A 20,631-nucleotide genomic window follows, 5' to 3' on the forward strand; every position below is an offset into this window, starting at 1 on the left:
GAGCACACCATCCAAGGTAAGGATTGGGAACTGAGGATTGGTCATTTCAGGCAGCCAGTGCTTTCTGCTCCCAAGAATGCTTTGATGTTCCATTTCAGATGATCTTCATGATGCACTGACTGCTCCTCTCTGATGGCAGCCTCGAGGCAATTCTTCTTCATGGACTCCAGGGGCCTACTGTCCATTAGCTGTCTGGTTTCCAAAAAACAATTCGGCATCCAAGACTCCAAGATTTTCTCACTATGTAACTATTGGATCCATGTATTCCCAGCTCAGGGGACTAGATCATTAAATTAGGCACAAATTCCTCATCTATCACTATGTCAAGAAAATTCGGGGACTCTCAGTTGCCTGGGTAGCACATGGCCAGTAATGATCCTCCAGCCATTATGCACAGCAGATCTGCTGAATGCAGATGCCAGATGAAGTGGTTTCCAATCATAGTCTTCTTCTTGGAATAACCAAGGCAAGAGTTGCTCAATTAGATCTAATTGACATATGCTGGAGGCTAATTAAGAACCACAGCTCTACAGAGCTCTACTACTCCCCGTATCCCAACCAGCTCTGAGGCTCTGGATTAACAGTACAGACTCAAAGGCCAAAACTCTCATTTTCCACTCAATTCCCTGCTAGTTCTTACAGAGGACAGAAAAAGCATTAAAAATAATAATTACAGTATAATTCAGAACAGCAGTTGTCAAAGGATCTTCCTTTTTTTTGCTCCCTCTTGGGTGTGCTTTTTTTTGTTTAATGCTGTGGCTTGGCATAGTTAGCAGCAGAACTTCATTATGATCTCATGCAAACAGTGTGGCTTTTATTGGAAGGGGGGAGCTTCAGTCTCAGGCATCACTAGGTGGAGGCACTGCACAGCACAAGGCTGGTGTGGCTCACAGCTCCAGGGTTTCAGCATCCCCGCAGCCAGCTTCTATGGCTCACCAACTCTCACCCTGGAACACTCAATCTTTTCCCATCCTCAGCTGTCTGCTCTCTTGGATGTGGTCCTTTCCTTAATAATAAGCCAATTCATCTTCTAATTTAGGTACCCAACAAACTTTATGGTCCAACCCCCCAAAAATGTCAAACATGCCAAAGTTAGCAGCTTTTTAAAAGTGACAGCAGACGGTGCTGGCACATCTTTGGCTCATTTAAATGCATATGTGTATCAAGCCATTCAGATCTAGGATGAGGAAACATATTTTTATGAAAAACTTGGCTTTTCTTTTAAAAGTCAGCATGTGGTCTATTCTCTTCAGTCTCTGAGGAGAATTAAGTCCCATTTACTTTAAAAATACAGGAATCAGAGCCAGATATCAAGCAGAACCAGATGTCACGACCCAGAAGAGAGCATACACAGATGGAAGGGGGACATATGGCACACAAGTTTTTTCCCACTGTGAGTGTCCCTGTCCAGACAGCTCTTTAGCTTTTTCCCTGTTTGTTCCTGGAGGCAATATGTAGGGGAGTTAACTGCCAAGGTTTTTTTCTGTTTTAAAGGGACAGATGAATGTTATTTTTTGTAACTCCCAATATTCTGCTTATTCACCATTTCAGGATTTATAAACTTTACCTCTCAGTAGGGTCTTTAAACAGAATCATAGAATATTATGAGTTGGAAGAGACCAAGTCCAACTCTAAAGTGAATGGCCCATATGGGGATAAAACATGTATGTAACCTTGGCTTTATTAGCGCCATATTCTGACCAACTGAGCTGAATTCAGGGTCCTAAAGATGCATTTGTCCTGCCATTTCTGCTATGTTTCACTTTAAATTATGCAGTTGTTTCACACCTTACCCAGAAAGTACAGATCAATTGATACAGTCTGAGTGTGCTTCCCTAGGAGCAAGAGGTCAGAAAAGAGTAAACAGTTTGCATTTCTTTCCAAAACCAATGCTTGTCCAAGTCCCCCAATTCCATGGCACAGAAAAAATAGTAATATTATGCATATTTGTAAAGAAAAAAAAAACCAGAAAATAAACAAATAAACAAACAGTGTGGATATTAGAAACAGTGTGTTCAAAGAGAGAAAAAAATGCCTTCTTAAGAATAGCTCCCTTTACATCTTTCAGGGGACATTAGATAAACAGAAAAAGAAAGTGCAAAAGATCAACTCTCAAGAAGATATGAAGCAGCACTGGGGTGTGTTACCACAGACAGTGCAGAAAAAGGAAGCGCTCCACTGATGCATACAGCCAGTGAGATAAGGGAAAGAGAGAACATGCTTTTAATAATTGCCAACAGAAATAAAGCCCATCAGGGAAAGTATTTAATCAAAAAGAAAGAAAAAAACAATGAGACAGCATTCAAAATTTCCCTCTGACTACAGCCACTGCTATGCTCAAGGAAAAAAAATCAAACTAGGGCAAAGAACAAATGAGAGGCTGACAGCAGAAATGAACCAGAAATATTTACGCATCTAAGTCACTTGATCTGGAGCAGCAATTCAAAATCAACTTTTTGGAGCAAAAAATTCACCTTAATGACTTGGTGACCTTCCCACCTTTCTTCAGGATGAGACAGTAACCCCTGACAAACACTGCCAAGCAGGGCTCTAACTCCAGCTGCAATGCCACAGTGTCCCTCCCAGGTGCTCTCTCAGGGGAGTCACACAAGCTGTACATTTTAACTGTGCCCTTTGATCCCAAGAGACATCAGACTCCCTTTTTCCAATCAATTTTAACATGGGAAGCAATCTTAGAGTGGGTTGAGGAAGCAAATGTTTCTATTACTACTATTTTCTAGCTCCCTTTTAGTGACTAATGTTCAGTTTGTCTCAATAAACACATCGAGTGCTGGTTAATATTACCCTAAATTAAAAGAGAGTAAATATGCACATCAAGTGGTGAGCTTTGCCTTTACTCTTGAGAATAATGAGTGTAAAGATGAGAGGAGGAAATGCTATTGCTCTTGTGTTCATGAGTTATAGCATCTCTGACTAAACCTGAGACCTGGAAATACCCTGAATAAAAGCTGCTAGCCACTGATTTTATTTACATGTATTCCAAAGCTCTACAACATTGCTCTACAACTTCCTTGGTACTTCTAGGGAAAAGGTCTCTCCTTAGCAAAGATGTCATAAATATTAACTGTATCCTGCCTGCTTCATCTTCAAGCTAACTGCAGCTGTGAAAGAAAGCAGTCACTGAGCTACCACAGTGTCTGAACAAAAGGCATGATGGGTTTACCTCTAAAACAGAAGCTCAAGGCACCAGGATAAAGGGAAAATATAAAATTGAAATTGAAAATTGCTCTTGCACTGTTCTACATTTTAGGGTGCAATAGAGAGGTAAATTTAAAGGAAAGGGGAAAAAAAAAACAAACAAAAAACCACACCTCCAAAGTCAGTCAGGGCTGTCCTGTCTGGGGCTACTGCATTAACTCTACCAGGTCCTAAAAAAGTCATTCTGAGCTCAGAGCACATTCTCCCAATCACATAAACCTCTATCCATGAATTAATAGGGTAATAGATGCAGTGAAGTTGGGAGGAGACACAGCTGGGAGAGGTGACCAAAACCAGCCAAAGGGATATTCCAGATCAGATGACATTGTGCTTGGTATATAACGTGGGGGAAGAAGGAAGAAGGGGACGTTTGGAGTGATGGTGTTTGTCTTCCCAAGTAACCATTGCACATCATGGGTCCTGCTGTCCTGGAAATGGTTGAACACCTGCCTGCCCGTGGGAAGCAATTAATTCCTTGTTTTTCTTTGCTCATGTGTGTGGCTTTTGTTTTCCCTATTAAACTGTCTTCCTTTCAACCCAGAAGTTTTCTGTCTTTTACCCTTCTGAGTCACTCCCTGATCCCACTGGTGGCATGGCTGCTGACTGGGGTTAAACCACGACAGATGTGTACATTAGAATGTGAAACAGGCCACATCTCAGTGCTATTTACATAGATGTAAGAAAGCAGGATATGATCATGAAAAGATCGTGAAAGAAGTGTCACAGAAAGCACCAACATCACAGTATGGATGGAAAGATGTAATGAAATTAACAAATTTAGACAAGTTGATCACAAGACAAGACAGTGCAATCTGGAGTACCAAATAAATAGACAGGAGCAAGCCAACAGAATAAATATGTAGCTATGGTTGAAAAGCTAAAAATGGTGCAGAGGATGCCTTCAATGTAGCTTACACCACATACCATTTAGACTTTGCTCTCTGTCAGCATAAACAATAAATATATCTACTATAAAGCGATGAACAAATACCCTTCCATTGATTACACTGCATTTGCCTTCTCCTTCTGAATCTGCCAAGTTTTCAGGGGCAAATCTCTTGCTAACTAATCCTTTGTGGACTTGTTGAGATTTGAATTTTATTTTCTTTTATAAAGAGCAACCAGCATATCTGTCTCTATGGGACTTCTTTTATTGTACCACAAAAAAAAAATTGCATTTTCCATTGTGACTTGCAAAAAACCTTCTCCAAGGAGAGAAAACAGAGACAAAATTCAGCTTCAAAACTAAGCCCCCTGATAAAAGGATAAGACATCTCATGTTGTGCTACCTTGAAGTAGCTAGCTAACAATCAACCATGAAAACCAAAACCCATCTCCCACACTCACTTTTATACAAGGACACAAAATAATCATACTAAATGTTGTTTGAAAGAAAGTGTCAGGTAAATCAATGCTGACACACAATCATCCTTCTTCACTTACGAGTCATTAGGAGTCTCATTTAGTAGAGAAATGGGAAAATTATTATCTTGAATAATGTGACAAACCTCTGAAAAGAACTATGAAAAAAGCAGCCAGATATCAAAACAGCACACAGAAGAAAAAAAAATACCAGCACAAATTGCAAATCAATTTACTTTTATGTAGTACTGCAAGTCCTAGGCATTAGTTTGGGGTTTTTTATTTCAAAGCACATGAAATAAGAAAGCTGAAAAAATCTACCACAGTCTCAACACCATTTCCTTATTATTTTTCTCCTTCTACACGGATAATAAGAAGGTTCTGTTTTTAAACACACATTCTAAAAAGGAAGGAAGGAAACTAATTTTAAATACTTTTTTGAGCAAGCTAAGGCTAAACACGATGTAAAAATTTGACAATAATGGTTATCTGAATTCCCTAAGACCCTAAATCTATTTTTTAAAGGTTCCAGCCTAAATATTATGCATTTCCAAAGAACATGGATTCAACATCTACCAGGGCAATAGTGCCTCATCTGATGGATCTACCCTGTTCCGAGTTTTCCTGGTGACACCTCAGAACAAGTCAGTGAAGGCTGCGGAAAATTACACAGTTGTGAACCCCACAGCCAGGAGAATGAGACACGGCTCCCAAGGTGTACTTACTACATCTTTACAAAGAAAAAAAGTACCAAGAAATGCTATTTGAAATCTTTTCCTTTGATTATATAGTTCCACTCCTAGATTTTGCTTTCTCTCCCATCAATACAGCCCAATGAAGAATATATTCTAGATACACATACCTCTGAGAACCAACTGAAAGTAATTCCATGACAGATGCTATCCTGGCAATAAACACTACATTAGAACCTACATGACTTCAGAAAATAATGTTTAAAAAACAAGCAAAATTCATATTTGCATTTAGATGATGTTCTTCAAAGCTAGAGCGTGAAAACTCCTGCTGCTTCAGACCACCTTGAAAAGGAAGCAGCATGTCATTTTCTCTCAGTGATGCACACCAAAAGTGGACTGGAATCCAGAAATACCAAGCTACTCTCAAGCAGTTTGATGTAGCCACATGCCTCTAACTTTTTCTTTCACAAGTAGATGAGATACCATTTCTTGCCATTAGAATCTGGTCATGTTTCAGAACTGGCCACTTTCCACTCTGCAGGATACCCAGCCCAAGCACAGCTCTTCGATAGGCTCTCAGTGAATTTCTGTGCATGCAGTTAGCACAGCTGAGACACAGCATGAGAACATCTGGTTTCCAGAGTAGCAGCACAGTCTAGAAAGCTTCCCGTTCTCAAGAAGTATGAACTATTGTCAGTTTCCCAAGCATTAAAAGAGACTAATTTTCCAAAGTAAACATACACCAGATATCACAGAATTGTTCAACACTCTAAAAATCCACAGATTTCATTCACTTCCATTTGCTGAACACATTTAGCACCAACTGTTCAGCAGAAACACATGTAGTGTTGTGATGAGTTTTAAATATACCTGCTATGTCATGTATTTCCCCAACCCTTTCAAGGGTAAGGTCTGTTGCTCAGGAGACAAAGCTCACACAGAGCAGATTCTTGCAACAATAAGGAAATCAGACAATCATGGAGAGGCAACAAGAATTGGAACAGAATGACTAGGAGAATGCTGATGATAAAAATAGACTTTTAATTTTATCAACTGTAGTTTTGATTTTTAAAAAATGGACTTCACAGCTGTTTCTTCATACAACATTTATGTGGGCCATGGCTACTCAATAGCCTATCATTATCACCCTGTTTACTTATAGTATTTGATGGAGACTAAGAGAATGAATTGTGGCACTGTCCAAAACCCAGAAGTAACAGAAATAAAAACAGAGTTTTTTCTTTTAGGGTGTAATTTATGAAAGAGATGAGCAGTTTCTACTCCTCAAAGCAAACATCTACTTTGTAGTATAAAGAATATAGAAGCATCCCAATTCAGAATTACCTTCTTATTATTATTTAAATCAGTGCTTAACTTTCCTTTGCTGCAGAACTGTTTGACATTAGGGGTAATAAATGCACTTCAGAATAAGTTCCCTTTTTCCTGGATGGCATTTGATAGCGCACATTTTTCCAGAACCTTGTGTTTGCTGAACAAGATTTCTCTGAGAAGTCCCCTTTCCATTGAATAGCTCCATGTTTTTGCTTAATGTATCTGATTGATTCTGGCATGCTGGTGTAGTCCTGTATGTCACCCATTTCTATAAGAATCACTTGGATCCCATCACGGATGAGAGCATTATACATAGCTAGTTGTTGCTCAGAGGTGTCTTCCAACAGGCAGCACCTAGATGTTTCTGATCCCAAAATAATCATCAGTCTTCTGCTTTGCTTAAGGGTTTCATCAGCAACACTGACCACAGCTGTAAGTGATGAAGGAACAATCAAAATCTGCATAGAAACTTTACAACTGGTGTAAAATAGTTCTTTATTTTAAAATTGCAAACATGTGAAGCTGTGGCTAGCTCAGAGGAGTGGTTGCTTTAAGATCTTCACACTGACAGTCATGATTCATGATCCATTGCATGGCATAACTTCTAAAAAATTTGTTTTCTTCAGCCCTCAGGAGAATTTATCATTCAAAAAAACTCAGCATTATTATTAATGCTATTAAGTTCTCATTTGTTCATCACTAAGAAAGCACAGACCCTCATAACATCAGAACAGAATTTTCAGTTAGACAATAAAAAGGAAAAATAAAAAATTTTCATTTGGCAAACTATCCAATAAAACTAAATAAATACAGCTTTCTTTTCCAAAAAATGTGGGTTTTAACTGCGTAGATAAACTTATAACCTGAGAACAATGTTTCAAAAGGCAACCTGTTAACTCTGCTAATTAAAGCATACCTTCTCCTGGTAAATCATCCCTTCCTAATATGAAAAGGTTATATCCACATTGTTTTTCTAAAACATCTGGGAGTATCCTACGAACAAAGGTTTCCAGACAACATATACTTCTGCCTTCACTGCTTTTTGTGTACAGGACATATGCATCGTAGATTTTCCCATCTAAAACAAACACAAACATTTCTATTAAAAAAACTAAAACTCAGAAAAATGCCTTTATTGCAAAGTTTCATTTTTGGCCTGTTTAGAAATAGTAATGTGTGGCTGATTTCCCCCTTCTGACAGAATCACCTCACAGAAGTAAAACGTTGTATGAATAAAAATAAAGATGACCAGCCAGAACATCTGACTTCCTTTCCCATCCTGGGGATGGAGGAGTCACCGAATGAGCTGGGTGCAGGACCTGGGACCTGCAGGGAGGAGCTCCCAGTCTTAGAGGTGCCAGGACAGTGAGGAAGTACCCTCTCACAGGACTTTCTTCACCACTTGTCCTGAAGGAAACTTAATAGCAGTTATCTCCACTTCTGACTAACCACAAGAGAAGGTGGAAAAATGGCAATTCTTTCTTGTTATAATCCTAGGAGGGCTTTTCTCAGGTAGAAGAAAGGGCCAGAAGGTTTCTGAGGGTTTGCAAAGCAAGCTGGACTGAAAGAACCAAGCCAAAATCAGATCTAACTCAACAAGTTAAAAACTTTGAGTTTTTTTTCTTTTAATTAGAACTCTAGTACAGTATTATAGTGAAACTGGATTTTTGACCAGGAGTTGAAATTACTTTCCTGTGAAAACATTTAGCACAGACATGAGTAAACATTAACTACCTTAATGTACGTAATCCATTCACTTTCAAGCCATGGGGAACTTCAGACAGTCTGATTCTGAGAACTGACATGAAATAGATCTATGATGTTGTGCTTATTACAAATTTTTCACACCTGTCCAATACATTTGCCTACAGTGCATTAAACTAAAACACATTAGAAGAATCCCAGAACACAGAGCTAGCAGCAAATTTTCTCTTTGATATGTCAACACCATAACTGACAGAACTTAGAAGGAAAGTGAGGGCAACAGAGAGAAATTGCAAAATAGAAAAAAAAATGCCAGTAAAATGAATAAAATTAATCTCTGACAAATGAGTCTTTTCAAAATAAATATTTAAGGCACGTCTTTAAACATCCAGTTTACAGGATGTAGCTCTGCTGACACCTATTGTTCATCATCAGAGTGACCATAAATCTACATGTAAAGAAACTACAGAAAAGCAAAAAGCAACACGCTCATTTTGGAATAACCTACAGTTCATTTGGCCTATCTCACTATGACTGCCTTCAATATTACACAGTTTTTATTACTTTAAGCATAATTATATATTTTACCCATATGACTGAAAAAATCTGGCACAAAATATCTTAAAATTCCTTATGGAAGTTCTTTGTGCATTGTACTAAATATTCCCATTATTTCTCAGAGGTAAAGGCAAGAGATAAAAATCAAGAGGCTAATTACACTTACATACCTGGTCACACTCACATACCTTCCTTACTTGTAATGGCACAGACAGAATTACGGTACCAAAGTATCAAATCAATCTTGAAAATCTTGTAGATTATTAAAGTAATAAATGTTAAAATTAACAAAGAGACAAGCCCTCCAGTCAGCCATCTTCGTATGTCAGGAACTGCACAAAAATATAAGAAATTTGATTTAAATGTTGAATTTGTCCAAATCTAATCTTCCATATAAATTCAATACAAATTTGAATATTACATTTTTCATTCCTATTTACCTGGGCTTTTAAATAATGATAAATACAAGCGATTTTTTCTCTATGCACAGACAGATGCATACTGCAAACTGTGATACATCTGTTTTCTTTAAATAAGATACATGAGAATTTGGTATCAAAACAGCTTCTGGGGAAATACAGATAATCACAGGCCTCAAAATAATAGTATTTTTTACCTCTGTGCTTTAATATAATATAGGATGCAACTTGCCCAAAGGCATTTGAAGCTTGACAGACAAAAGGCTGTTCATAGTCTTCACTGCTTACTTCTGAAATTATTAGCTTCATAGAATGCATAGGGCGCCCGTCGTCAGAAGTTTCTCCCCTGTCCAAAAGGTGACAAATAGAACCATAAAACCACAGCCCATTCAGGAATGGCTTCATCTCTAACATCTGCAGCACAACAGGGGTCATTTCCTTCTGCAAATGTCAACCACACTTCCCAACAGATGAACAATTACATCATATGAAAGAAACCCAAACAGTTGGACCTCTCCTCACACTCACATTTAGCATATGCATTGGAAAGCATCAAGACACCAAGACATTATCTTATCTGCAGATGTGTTTCCCTAAAGGAAAGTAAGGTTTCTACAGTTGGAAGTTCAAAAATATGCCTTACAAACCTAAATAAACTCTTGTTACGTGCTTGCCAATCCCTGTGAGAGTAGATGGACATAGATATTTCACAGTAGGATATGACATTCAGGGAATGAATGAACCAACACCACTAATGCAAGGGACCAAAGATAACCATGTAAGTGTTTAGAACTACAAAAATAACATTGCTTTTGCAATATCAGTTCAGTCACCATGTGTCTCTGCTTTATGGCACTACAATTCTTTATGACAGTATAATATATTACTTTTGCATAGTGTTTTCTCTTGGTGACCACCCAAATAAGTCAGCATTCTGTTTCTCCCTTTGTTTTAGGATGAAAACTTATTTCTTGCAACTATATTCTTACTCTGCAGACATGATTCTCTTTTCTTCACTGTTTTTTTTAGTCCTAGATAGTGCTCCAGAATTCCCATTATCCCATTATCCCATTTTTTTTATTTACAGTGCCACCATAAGGGCTGACAGAAAAACCTGACATTTTTAGTTCAAGACCTGTAGTGTCCAAGAAAATTTCAGATTGCCTCTTGCTCCCATCTGAGTTGGTTTTTCCAGTCAGGTATAATTTCTCTTCTTCTAATTCCATTTTACCTGCTTTTCACCATCACTTTATCTCCCACTTGCCTTTCACATGCTTTACTTAGTCTAAGTCCTCCCAAAGTCCAGCTCATCACTGGAAATCTGTCTCCCTTTTCTCCTCTAACCCCTAAGCTTCAGTACAATTGCCCTCAATAAAGTCTTCCATTATCTCTTCAGTTTATCTCAGTTAAATTTCTCTAACTTAATGTCCTTAAACCCAGAAATCTTGATTTTTCCTGTGTAGCACAGATTTGTCCTCTTGCAACCTTTCAGGGAGGCAGATGTGGAACACAGAAGAAAGAGGCAGTCTGAAGATCATGCACCTGAACATGCCTGATTCGACCAAAAGAGGTCTCTGCCAGGCCAGAGCTTGCTCAAAAGAAACTGTATTGCAATTATGGGACTGTAACAAAACACCTTTTCCCAACACTGGAAATTCAGACTGATTTTTAACAATGAGCAAGAAATGTACAATCACATGTGAAGCTCACGGGCCTACTATGTTTAAAGTTTCTATTTCAAAGCAGGAAGACGGCTGGAGAAGGCAAGCATTAGAGTTTTTAAGAAGAATGCTGTTTAAAGCAAGGGAAAAATGTTGCTAAATATTTTAATGTCAAAGGGAGAAAGTTCCACTTTGGTTGCCAACACATATATCTTCTGAAAATATACTTACTCATAGAGACTTGCAGAAATTCTGCTCATGTGAAATACATCAATATACACACCGCTGCCTGTCCAGTACACCTCAAACGCATCAGCACCTGTGGTGTTGCAATCCACAGTAACCTGTGAGCCTATAAAATTGTGTTACAAAGTAAAGGGTTAATTTCCATGGCCTAATTAAAGTCTACACAATCCTGCCCACAGATTCACACATGCACACCAGCTAAGGATGGTACCAAACCCTTTCAAAAAAGTTACTCTAACAGAGGGTCTGTATTCTCAGTGATCTGCGAGTCCAGAAAGAGAATGGTAGGATGGAAGAAGCTGAATCCAGGAAGGATATGCTTCTCCTAGGGGCATCACTTTGCCTGCAGATTTGAGATGGACCTGTTTTTACAATCACTTCCAGAGTGATGGAAAGCAACAGATGTGACAGATAATCACTTGGGTTCCTACAGTTTTCCTTGCAGCTGAGAAATTTCTTTAGGACTTTGCAAGCAACATGCCTCGTTTCTTTCCCTCTCACCCCTCATTCCTCCGCTGGGAGATTAGCAGAGGAAAACTGACCACTGAAGTAGTTTTTTAATAAAATAAAAACAAGAAAGCACAGAATAGGACACTCCTTGAGAATACATTTTAACTAGGATAAAATTCATATTTTCTCTAGAGAAAACTACTTACCAAGTTCCACTTCAATGGAGTTGTTTCTTGGGTAAGTTATTTCTGGAGGCTTTTTTGGTGGGGTCACTAAGCAAAAGAAAGTGCTTTTCAGAAAACTGGGGGCAGTGGCAGTCTGTTTTATGCTCTATAATGCAAGCACCACCTAAAAACACCCCTCATGCTAAAGACAAGGTTGTCAGCCATTTTATAACAAAATATCACTCAGTACCAAAAGTACCATATCTCAGTAGTCATAACTGCACATTTAGGTGAAAAACAGTAGTCCTAAGCATGTCCATCCACAAATTAGGTCTTTCCACTTTAGGTATGACCACAAACACAGTGAAATTATTTACTTACCTTCTACAACCAGGCTGATGTCTCGTGAAATGTTATATTGTTTCCCATTGTAGGTATATGTTGTTTCACATGTATAGTTTCCTCTGTCATGTACAGTTACATTGAAAATTATAAGGTCACTGTTTGAAAGGGCAAACCTTTTTCCTTCCAGCAGCTGGCAGTCCTAAAAGTGTGTAGAGAACTCTGTCAAATCACATCTCTGTATATTTCTATGGTTTATCTCTCTTTGATACAATCTGAAGTTTCAATGGACCGCAGCATAAGGATGGTTATGCAGAGGCTGAGGAAGAGTGAGGGCAGCAGAATATAAAGAAATGCATGCTTCACTTCAGCTGAGATTTTAATCTAAAGAAACCCCAGTTCATTCCCTTTGGAAAACAACTTTTTATATTAGAGAAATAAGAAATTAAAATGTGGGTTGTTAGTATTTGCAAAAGTATTCATCAATGTAGCATCACCCAATAATTAGACTTTATTTTCTAAGGAGCCTCAATGCTACTGGTACCACATGGACTGCATGAGCCTGAGGCAGGAATCTGGCAGGAGGCACTGCATTCTTGTAACAGAAAGAATCTTTAAGAAATAGGATAATGGACTAGAACAGTATTGAGCACTTAATGGAAGTGCCATAGTACATCTGTTTCCACCCAAGGCTGTGTTTCCCTGGCACGTGAACAGATGCCACGTGGTGGGTACGTGGGTCAGCATCACTCCCACACCTCAGCTGAAATTCTGCCCTGATAGTCTAGAACACCTTTAAAAGACAGAAAGTCTTAATCCTTTTCCAATTTATTTTAAAAGCATTTTTCTCCAATTTAGAGTAAATCTTTAGTTCTTCTGTTCCAATTCTCAAAGATCACTGATTTTTATTATAAATAATGGACAGCTACAAGACAGAAGAAAACACTATATTCTTACCTTATACCAATGAACAGGATGAATATTCTTCTCTTTCCTGAAATAATCCAAGTGGGGACAAACGACCTTTGCAGAAGATGATGTGAATATCACCTCCTCTACAGCAAATTTTTCATTTAAGCATAAACCATCAATCCTCTCAAAAACTGTTACTTTTGTATACATTTTTTTGCAGCTTGTCAAATTCCTGCAATTAATACAACACAATTAAATTAACCTATTTAACACATTTTTAGGTCAAAAAATGTATGGCACTCTGTTTGAAGAAAGAGAAGAAAAAATGTTTACAGTTTCTTTAATAGATTTCTTTTTGCCTACAAGGAAAAGAACCCAAAACTAGATTTAGTTTCCCCAAACTAAAGTTATTTTTTGTAGATGCATTCCTTCTTCTTCATTAGTATTTATCTTACCCTCAAAATTTTACTTGCTTTCTAAAAGTTACTTTGCAACTCATTTCTGTAAAAATATAATTTTTTTTAACTTTCACCTTATGACGCATTCATAATCTCCAGAATCTTCTAACATGGCAGGAAGAAACCAAATTAGATTCTTCTGCTGATGAACTCTAGACAGTTTGTCTCTAGGCACAGCTCTCTTGTTACCAACTTTATACCATGTTAAGTTGTAGTCTCCACTTTTCAAGCTCTTTTCCAGTGAACATTTAATAGCAAGAGGCTGCCCATCAGGCACAAGACTGTGCTTCAACATCACATCATAGGCTTCACATTTCTCTAAAGGAAAGAGAGAAGTATTAAAGAAAAACTCAAACACTCTACAAAAATATACTGAACTCATTTCCTGATTGTAAATTACAAATTTCATTGGAGTTTTCACCTCCATTCTCAAGTCTACTACTAAATACAATTTTAATCCCTTATTTTTACAGCTGAGAGTACTACTCAGTAGTTTACAGACATAATTATGCCACTAAAATGAAATGCTGTTTTTTGAATGCAATCTTTACACTCAGGAGAAAGCCTTTGTAGCAGAGTTGTCATTTGCATGTTTTATTTCAGATGCAAATTACTAAAGTACATGTGTTTCTGCCAGTCATGGGCATGTACACAAACACACACATGCACACAAATTCCACATATAATGTCTTTATTTTTTAACTTCACTTAACTGTGGTTAAGACAGACTATGCTTTTTGATATTTAAATGTCCTAAGAGGACACAAAAGTTAACGATTGTATTGTACAAATATTAAGTTTGCTATGGGAATTTCAACTGACCCTTCATTTTATGAGCATTTAGAGAGGAATCATTACAGTGACCAACGAGCTCATTTTCTTTACTTCTGATATAAACTCATGCAGAAAAAGAGCAAACCAAGAGTTTGGTTTGGGTTTTTTTTTATTTTTTTTTTCTTTTTTGCAATATGACAAAGAAGGCACCAACTCTGGATACAATGGTCCCCAAGTCAGTAATACATTTATCAGAACTTTCTTGCTTTGTTATTTTATAAGAATTGCCACAGAGAGTCATGCAAGTGTCTTTTTAGCCCAAAATCCTGTCTCTGATAACTATCAGTGACAAATGTGCAGAACAGAGGGCACAATAAATACAATACTGTTCTGATTTCAGTCCTTTTGCATTCTGCATGCAAAAACATTCACTGGATTTTATAAATTCTCTAAGTATCATTCATTTCTTGTTATGAGAAGTGGTAAACTTCCTCTCATCTGCCTGTTCTATGGTATTTACATTTTTATAGAGCTTCATCCCATCTTGCTTCTGTCTCTTGACCTCAAGAGTCCTCCTTCATTTAGAGATTTCTCATATGGAAGCCATCCCATATCAGACAACACTGTCACTCATCTCTCCACCTCTCCTGATACCATCTTTCTGAGGTGTGATGACCAGAACTGCAGAGTTCAACTGGCACACATTCACTGTGGGGTTAAAGCATAGCATAATAAGGCTTGCTGTTTTCTGCTCTGCTTTCCAAAAATTCTGGTTCTCTGGTCACCACTGCTGAAAGAGTTAATGATTCCAGAGAGCATCCAGAAATATCAAAGCAGCATTTTCCCAAGTGGCTATTAATTAACTTAATGCTCACATCACACATGTACAGCATACTTACTTCTGGTATACATGCATGACCCCTACCCATCCACTTGATTTTACAGACTGACATTCTGTCACTAAACTATTTGATATCTAGGGACTCTCTGCATAGCAATCATCAGTTTTAACAGCCAAAGAATAATTTTGTGTCATCCACAGTTCTCATCACCTCACCACAGATCTTTTCCAAATCACTTATCCAAACATTGAATTACTCAGGTATCTGAGTTGAATGCCCCATAATAACTGTGGTGATTATGATATGCTGTGGCCACAGGAACTGAAAATGTTTTTCTGCCACTTAATGCTAATATTCTGCACCAGTGTAAGAGACACCAGCACATGCTAAGACCACTCAGCTGGAAAGCAGATCTGCAGAGAACATTGGGGTCCTTGGGGTCACTGCTGATCATGAGCCACCAATGCTCCCTCATGGCAAAGGAAAGCTAACAGTGTCCTGGGATGCTTTAGGACATGCCAGATTTGAATTTACTGGAGAGAGTCCAGCACATAGCTACAAACATCATTAAGGGAGAGGAGCACCTCTCACTTGAGTAGAGGGTGAAAGAGCAGGAACAGAAGAGAAAAGAGAAGGAGGAGAGGAAGAGGGAGAGGGAGAGGGAGAGGGAGAGGGAGAGGGAGAGGGAGAGGGAGAGGGAGAGGGAGAGGGAGAGGGAGAGGGAGAGGAGAGGTGTGGGTGGATCTTATCACTGTGTATAAATACCTGATGGGAGGGAATGAAGAACAAAGAGACAGACTTTTGCCAGCCTTGCTCACTGACAGGACAAGAGGCAATGAGCACAAAGTGAACCATAAAACATTCTATCTGAACAGCCACTTCCACAGAAAGTTAGTATTACTTGTGTGAAAAAAAGTTTCATTAAAATTTCAGAACAAGACTTTCCATAGCCACCAATAGACTTACTTGCAATAATTAAAGACAGAAATGCTGTTGCAATGTTACATGAAAACAGTGTTTTTGCTGTCATGTTTCCCTGCTGAAATGAAAAGAAAATTTTCAGTTAGTGGTTTCCAATATGAACTTCCATAATTTAAAGTAAACATTTACATTACAAATAATGTAAGAATTACACAGTTTAAAGAGGACACACGAAATACAGGAATTGTCTTTGACTTGTTTTGAGCCTGTCACCTGCTTATTTTACCTGACAGCTCCTAATTATTACACCAGAAGAAAAAAAAAAAGAGTGAACATCTCCTATTTCAGCTTGTCAAGCATTTGGGTCTTTTACATCTCTAGCACACACCTTCCCTCAGTGCTTAGGAAAGCACTTCTTGCTCTGCTAAGCTACAGTCATAGATTCTCTAATTCTCCCTTAGATGGAATATGATTTCATAATTCTGACTTTTTTTTGCCACCCAGTTCTGTACTGCATCCAGTTAAGCTACAACCTGTTGGAGATGGGGAGGACAGGACATAACTTGCATACAGTCTTAAAAACATAAGTGCACTATGGATTTATAAACAAAGACAATAAGACAACTATTGATTTTTTCTGGATTTTTTTCCCTAATGATTTCTAACCATATCTTTGTTCTTTGAGTACTACTGAGTAGTGATCTGATATTTCCATGGGCCTAGAGTAAAATTTCAAGATCTCATCATTGGGTACTAAGAATCAGGCAAACTCAGTCAGCTGTTGAGCACATGATGTTAGGATTTTGGCCATATGTTTTCATTTAAAATTTTTCTTATATTTCTCTGCAACTATTTTCTTCTGCTATTTTTACCCAGTCATTTACATTTATTATTGTGATGTCTTTGTGCCATTCTTTGCAATTTACACCTCCATGTTATAGCCTGAATAGCTTAGTATTGTTGGCAAATCCTGCCACTGAAACAGATTCCCTCTGTCTAGATCATCAAAATACATACTGAAGAGTTGTTTGGGACTCTAGCAGTGATGTTTCTTCACCTAAAATCTAGGTATTTATCTTTTACATACTTACTTATATATTTGAGAATGATTGTCAGGACTCTTTAGTAGTCCTCTGATCCCTAACATCTTTGGAGAAGGATCTCTTAGCTGCATCCCTCTGGCAAGCTGCTCCTTAACTTGACCTGCTTGACTGTTTTTATTTCTATTCAACCTACTACAGCGTTTCACAGCACAGTGAGAGGACAAATGCAACTATTCCAACTGAATATGAGCAGGAGCACCCCATCCTGTCGTGACAAACATTTAGCTGATCACCGCTTTCCACAAGAGTCGATGGTGACACTTCCGACTGCTGTGTCCTACTTCAGCAGACTGACTCAGAAGTGTGCCATGTGTTGAGTCATCCACACTGCTTCTTGCAGTGCCTGCTTCCCTTCTTCCCTTTCTCTTTCCTCTTCCTTCCTAGCAAATCCTCACTCAAATTAGCAGGCAGGTCTTTGCTTGCCTAGCTCTAAGATGGGATGAGTCCCTGAAAGAATCCTGACACAAAACATTAAAATCTAAGGAGGTAGGGGTTATATGTCTTTGTACAAAAGCTACAACTTTTTCTATTATTCATGATGCACAGAATCTCTTAAAATCTACAATTTTTAATTTTAAAGAAGAGGAAAATATTATACCATATAATTTAAAGATAAAACAGGATTGAACCTACTCCACTTATGAGTAGGTATTATCTTTATGACTTCTCTGAATCACTGCTTTTTCACAAACTCTGCTCTCTTACGACATTACCTTGCTCTTGCTCTAGTGGTCTGTCTAACAAGAGCTCTCTCAAAAAGGTTTTTGCCCCACCAGTAGATTTAGCAGATGCAGGAGTAGTATTTTACCATATCCTGAAGGTCTTCCAGGATCCTGCTTTTCTATAATTTCAATGTTTTTTCTATTTAAATTTATAATTTGCCCTTTTGTCAACATAGAAAACTTGCAAACATATATAGAGCCTTGTGCTAGACCATACACACTACTTTGAGAAGACTCCCTTGTCTCTCACTTTACCAATGAAAAATTTCCATTTCTATGGAAGGTAGACATAATAGCAAACTAAGGCTCTTCTCTGTGCATGCATTCACATAAATAGGGATGAAAATAACATACACACAATTGCAGAACCAATTGGAAATGTTTTTCCTACCCCATTCTGCCATGATAAACAGCGAAATTTCTCCCTTTCCCCAGCCATTCTGTCCACATCTTGAGCACTCAATCGACCTGTGGAGCTTTATCATTCGCAAGACTTCAGCTCTAGTTATCTTTGCCCAGTTTTTCCAAAAGAGAAAAAAAATTTTCAGGTATGCGAAGCCATGTCCATAAAGTTTCACCCTGAAAGGAAATATTTTTATCAATTGCAGTTTAAAAAAAATCATTGCAACCACCCCCCCAAAAAACTCCCATCAATTGTCTTCAATGACATGTACACCTGAATTACAATCACAGCATCAATGATGGTATGTAGGCATAATTTTCATTAAAATTTCTCATTAAATTGGCATAACCGCCTTCCAATCTGCTTTTTAGTCATTTCAAAGTTGATCTACTCAATTGAAAAAAGAAGTCTCCTCAAAACTTCGAAGGATCACAGGTTTCACTGATTTTGGCAAATTTGTAGCAGGCTTATTTTAATCTCTTATTTAAAAGCACAAACTGATTCAAACATGCAACAGTCCTCAGAACCGAGAGAATCAACCAAAAGTCAGAGTATCACACTATTTCTGGTATTTAAGCCTAGGAACATTTTAAATAATAAAAAATGAATATGAATAATATATGTTCATATTACCTTTAATGCTCCTATTAACTGCAAGGTACACCATGCCTCTTCTAGAGAGATTAATCAAGCGTCTCACCTTTGATCATGCAAAAAACATGACGACAGCAAATGCATACATTCCTTCACTGGACATACCGTGGAAGAGTTGTGTTAGCCCCGTCAGGATGTAGCGACAGCACTGCGACTATTGCAATAGTCGTGATTCTGTGAAATGCTGGCATCCCTCAGCGGGTATGGCAGGAAATATTTTCTAATACTCTTCATTTAAATTGCGGAGTATTTCTGGAAGCATTCCTTTGGAAGGGGCTGCGGCTGCTGGGCGGTGCCGGGACGCCGGCCCGGGCGCTGACCCGCCAGGCTCAGTGCCGAGGGGCGGCTGCCAAGAACAGGCGCTCGCTCACTTTGGGTCAGGAACCGAGCCACGGCCAGGGCTGACCCTTTACAAGAGGTCTCACCCCTACTCCTAAAGTGTCCCCAGCTCCCCGTTTCCCCAGCAGACAATACCTCGTTCCGACTCACCTCCCAGCCCCAAAAGCGAGGTGCGGGAGCAAAGTGCGACCATGGGCGCAGCAGCTCTGTGGATGTGCTGCTCGGCTCACCCCGGCCTGCCTGAGGCCGCCCGCACTGTGCCGGAGCCACGGAGCGCCCCGCTCCCGGCCGCACCTGCCCGGCCCCGCGCCCGGAACTCGCTGCCGCCCCGGCCGCCCCCGGCTCTCGGGGCCGGGCGAGACCCTGGGCCCCCGTTACACCGAGGGCTCGCTGCGGCCGGGCCAGAGCCCGGGGAGTCCCCTACCTGCTCCTCGGGAGCGGGGCAGCCCCGCTGCCGCCTCCCAGAGAGCCCCGGCAGCCGAGGGACCGCGGCGCGGCTGCCCCGGCACGGGCGGCTCCTCCCAGCGACGCCTCACCTTCCCCGCCTGCGCCCGCAAACCTGGCTGTGCCCAGGACGGTGGGGTGGCCCCGGGGCAGGGCAGGGCAGGGCCAACCCCCGTCCTCTCCCTACCCCGGCGCGGGTAAACCGTGCTGGTTAAACGCAAGCTCCGAAAAACAAAGCCTTTGAGCAGCCACCTCAGCCCCTCGCTGCTGCGGGATGGGCGCAGCCTCCGCCGCAGGAAATCCTCCAAGATTGCGAGATCAGAGGGGACTGACATTTGTTTGTTTGTTTGTTTGTTTGTTTGTTTGTTTGTTTGTTTGTTTTCAAAGTACGAACAGGTGCAAACCTTCCTAGTTGAAGAGACCGTGTCACTGGAAGAGGAAGAGCCCTTCAAGACTCCGTGGAGGTTGTTGGCAGGAGCATCTCGGGGACATCGGCTGATTTATTTGCTTATTCAGTAGGCTGTTTTGGCTGCTTGGTCTGACCTGCCCAGACTCTCACTGAGATATTTGGAAGCTTGAACATACAGGTTAGTCTCATATAGTCCCTAAGTTTTTATCTACAAACTTAACAGCTACTAAATAGTCCTGGTATTTTACAGAGATCACTTAACTTGTGGCTGCTCTGGGAACGGTATGTTCTCGAGGTTCTGGTGATTCTTAGTTCTCTGTTTCACACCACAGCTAGAGCCAGAGTTTTTCAAAGCAGGACTTCCTCAAACTATTTTGCTAATGTGGGCAATTTTAACACTGCACTGCCACTTATTCGTTGACTAACTACTAAATTGGATATTAAGGTAGGGGAAAGCTCTTTCTTATGTTCTTCACAAAGCAGGCAACAATCATGGAC

At 39.6% G+C, this 20,631-nt stretch overlaps 1 protein-coding gene across 1 annotated transcript; it reads right to left on the bottom strand.

The window, feature by feature from the left end:
• Window positions 1-6,438: 6,438 nt before the first annotated feature.
• LOC311166429 (interleukin-1 receptor type 1-like) lies at window positions 6,439-19,128 on the bottom strand. The gene is made up of 12 exons (XM_084226392.1): window positions 19,047-19,128; window positions 18,276-18,463; window positions 16,105-16,177; window positions 13,597-13,840; window positions 13,110-13,296; window positions 12,192-12,354; window positions 11,853-11,918; window positions 11,182-11,302; window positions 9,487-9,635; window positions 9,059-9,202; window positions 7,525-7,686; window positions 6,439-7,038 (listed from the first exon to the last, which is right to left on the bottom strand). Exons 2-12 carry the CDS (start codon window positions 18,321-18,323, stop codon window positions 6,647-6,649), a joined length of 1,749 nt encoding a protein of 582 aa, XP_084082518.1. The 5' UTR covers window positions 18,324-18,463; window positions 19,047-19,128; the 3' UTR covers window positions 6,439-6,646.
• Window positions 19,129-20,631: the final 1,503 nt, after the last annotated feature.

Source organism: Fringilla coelebs, assembly GCF_963513975.1.
Source record: "Fringilla coelebs genome assembly, chromosome: 2".
NCBI classification, from domain to species: domain Eukaryota; kingdom Metazoa; phylum Chordata; class Aves; order Passeriformes; family Fringillidae; genus Fringilla; species Fringilla coelebs.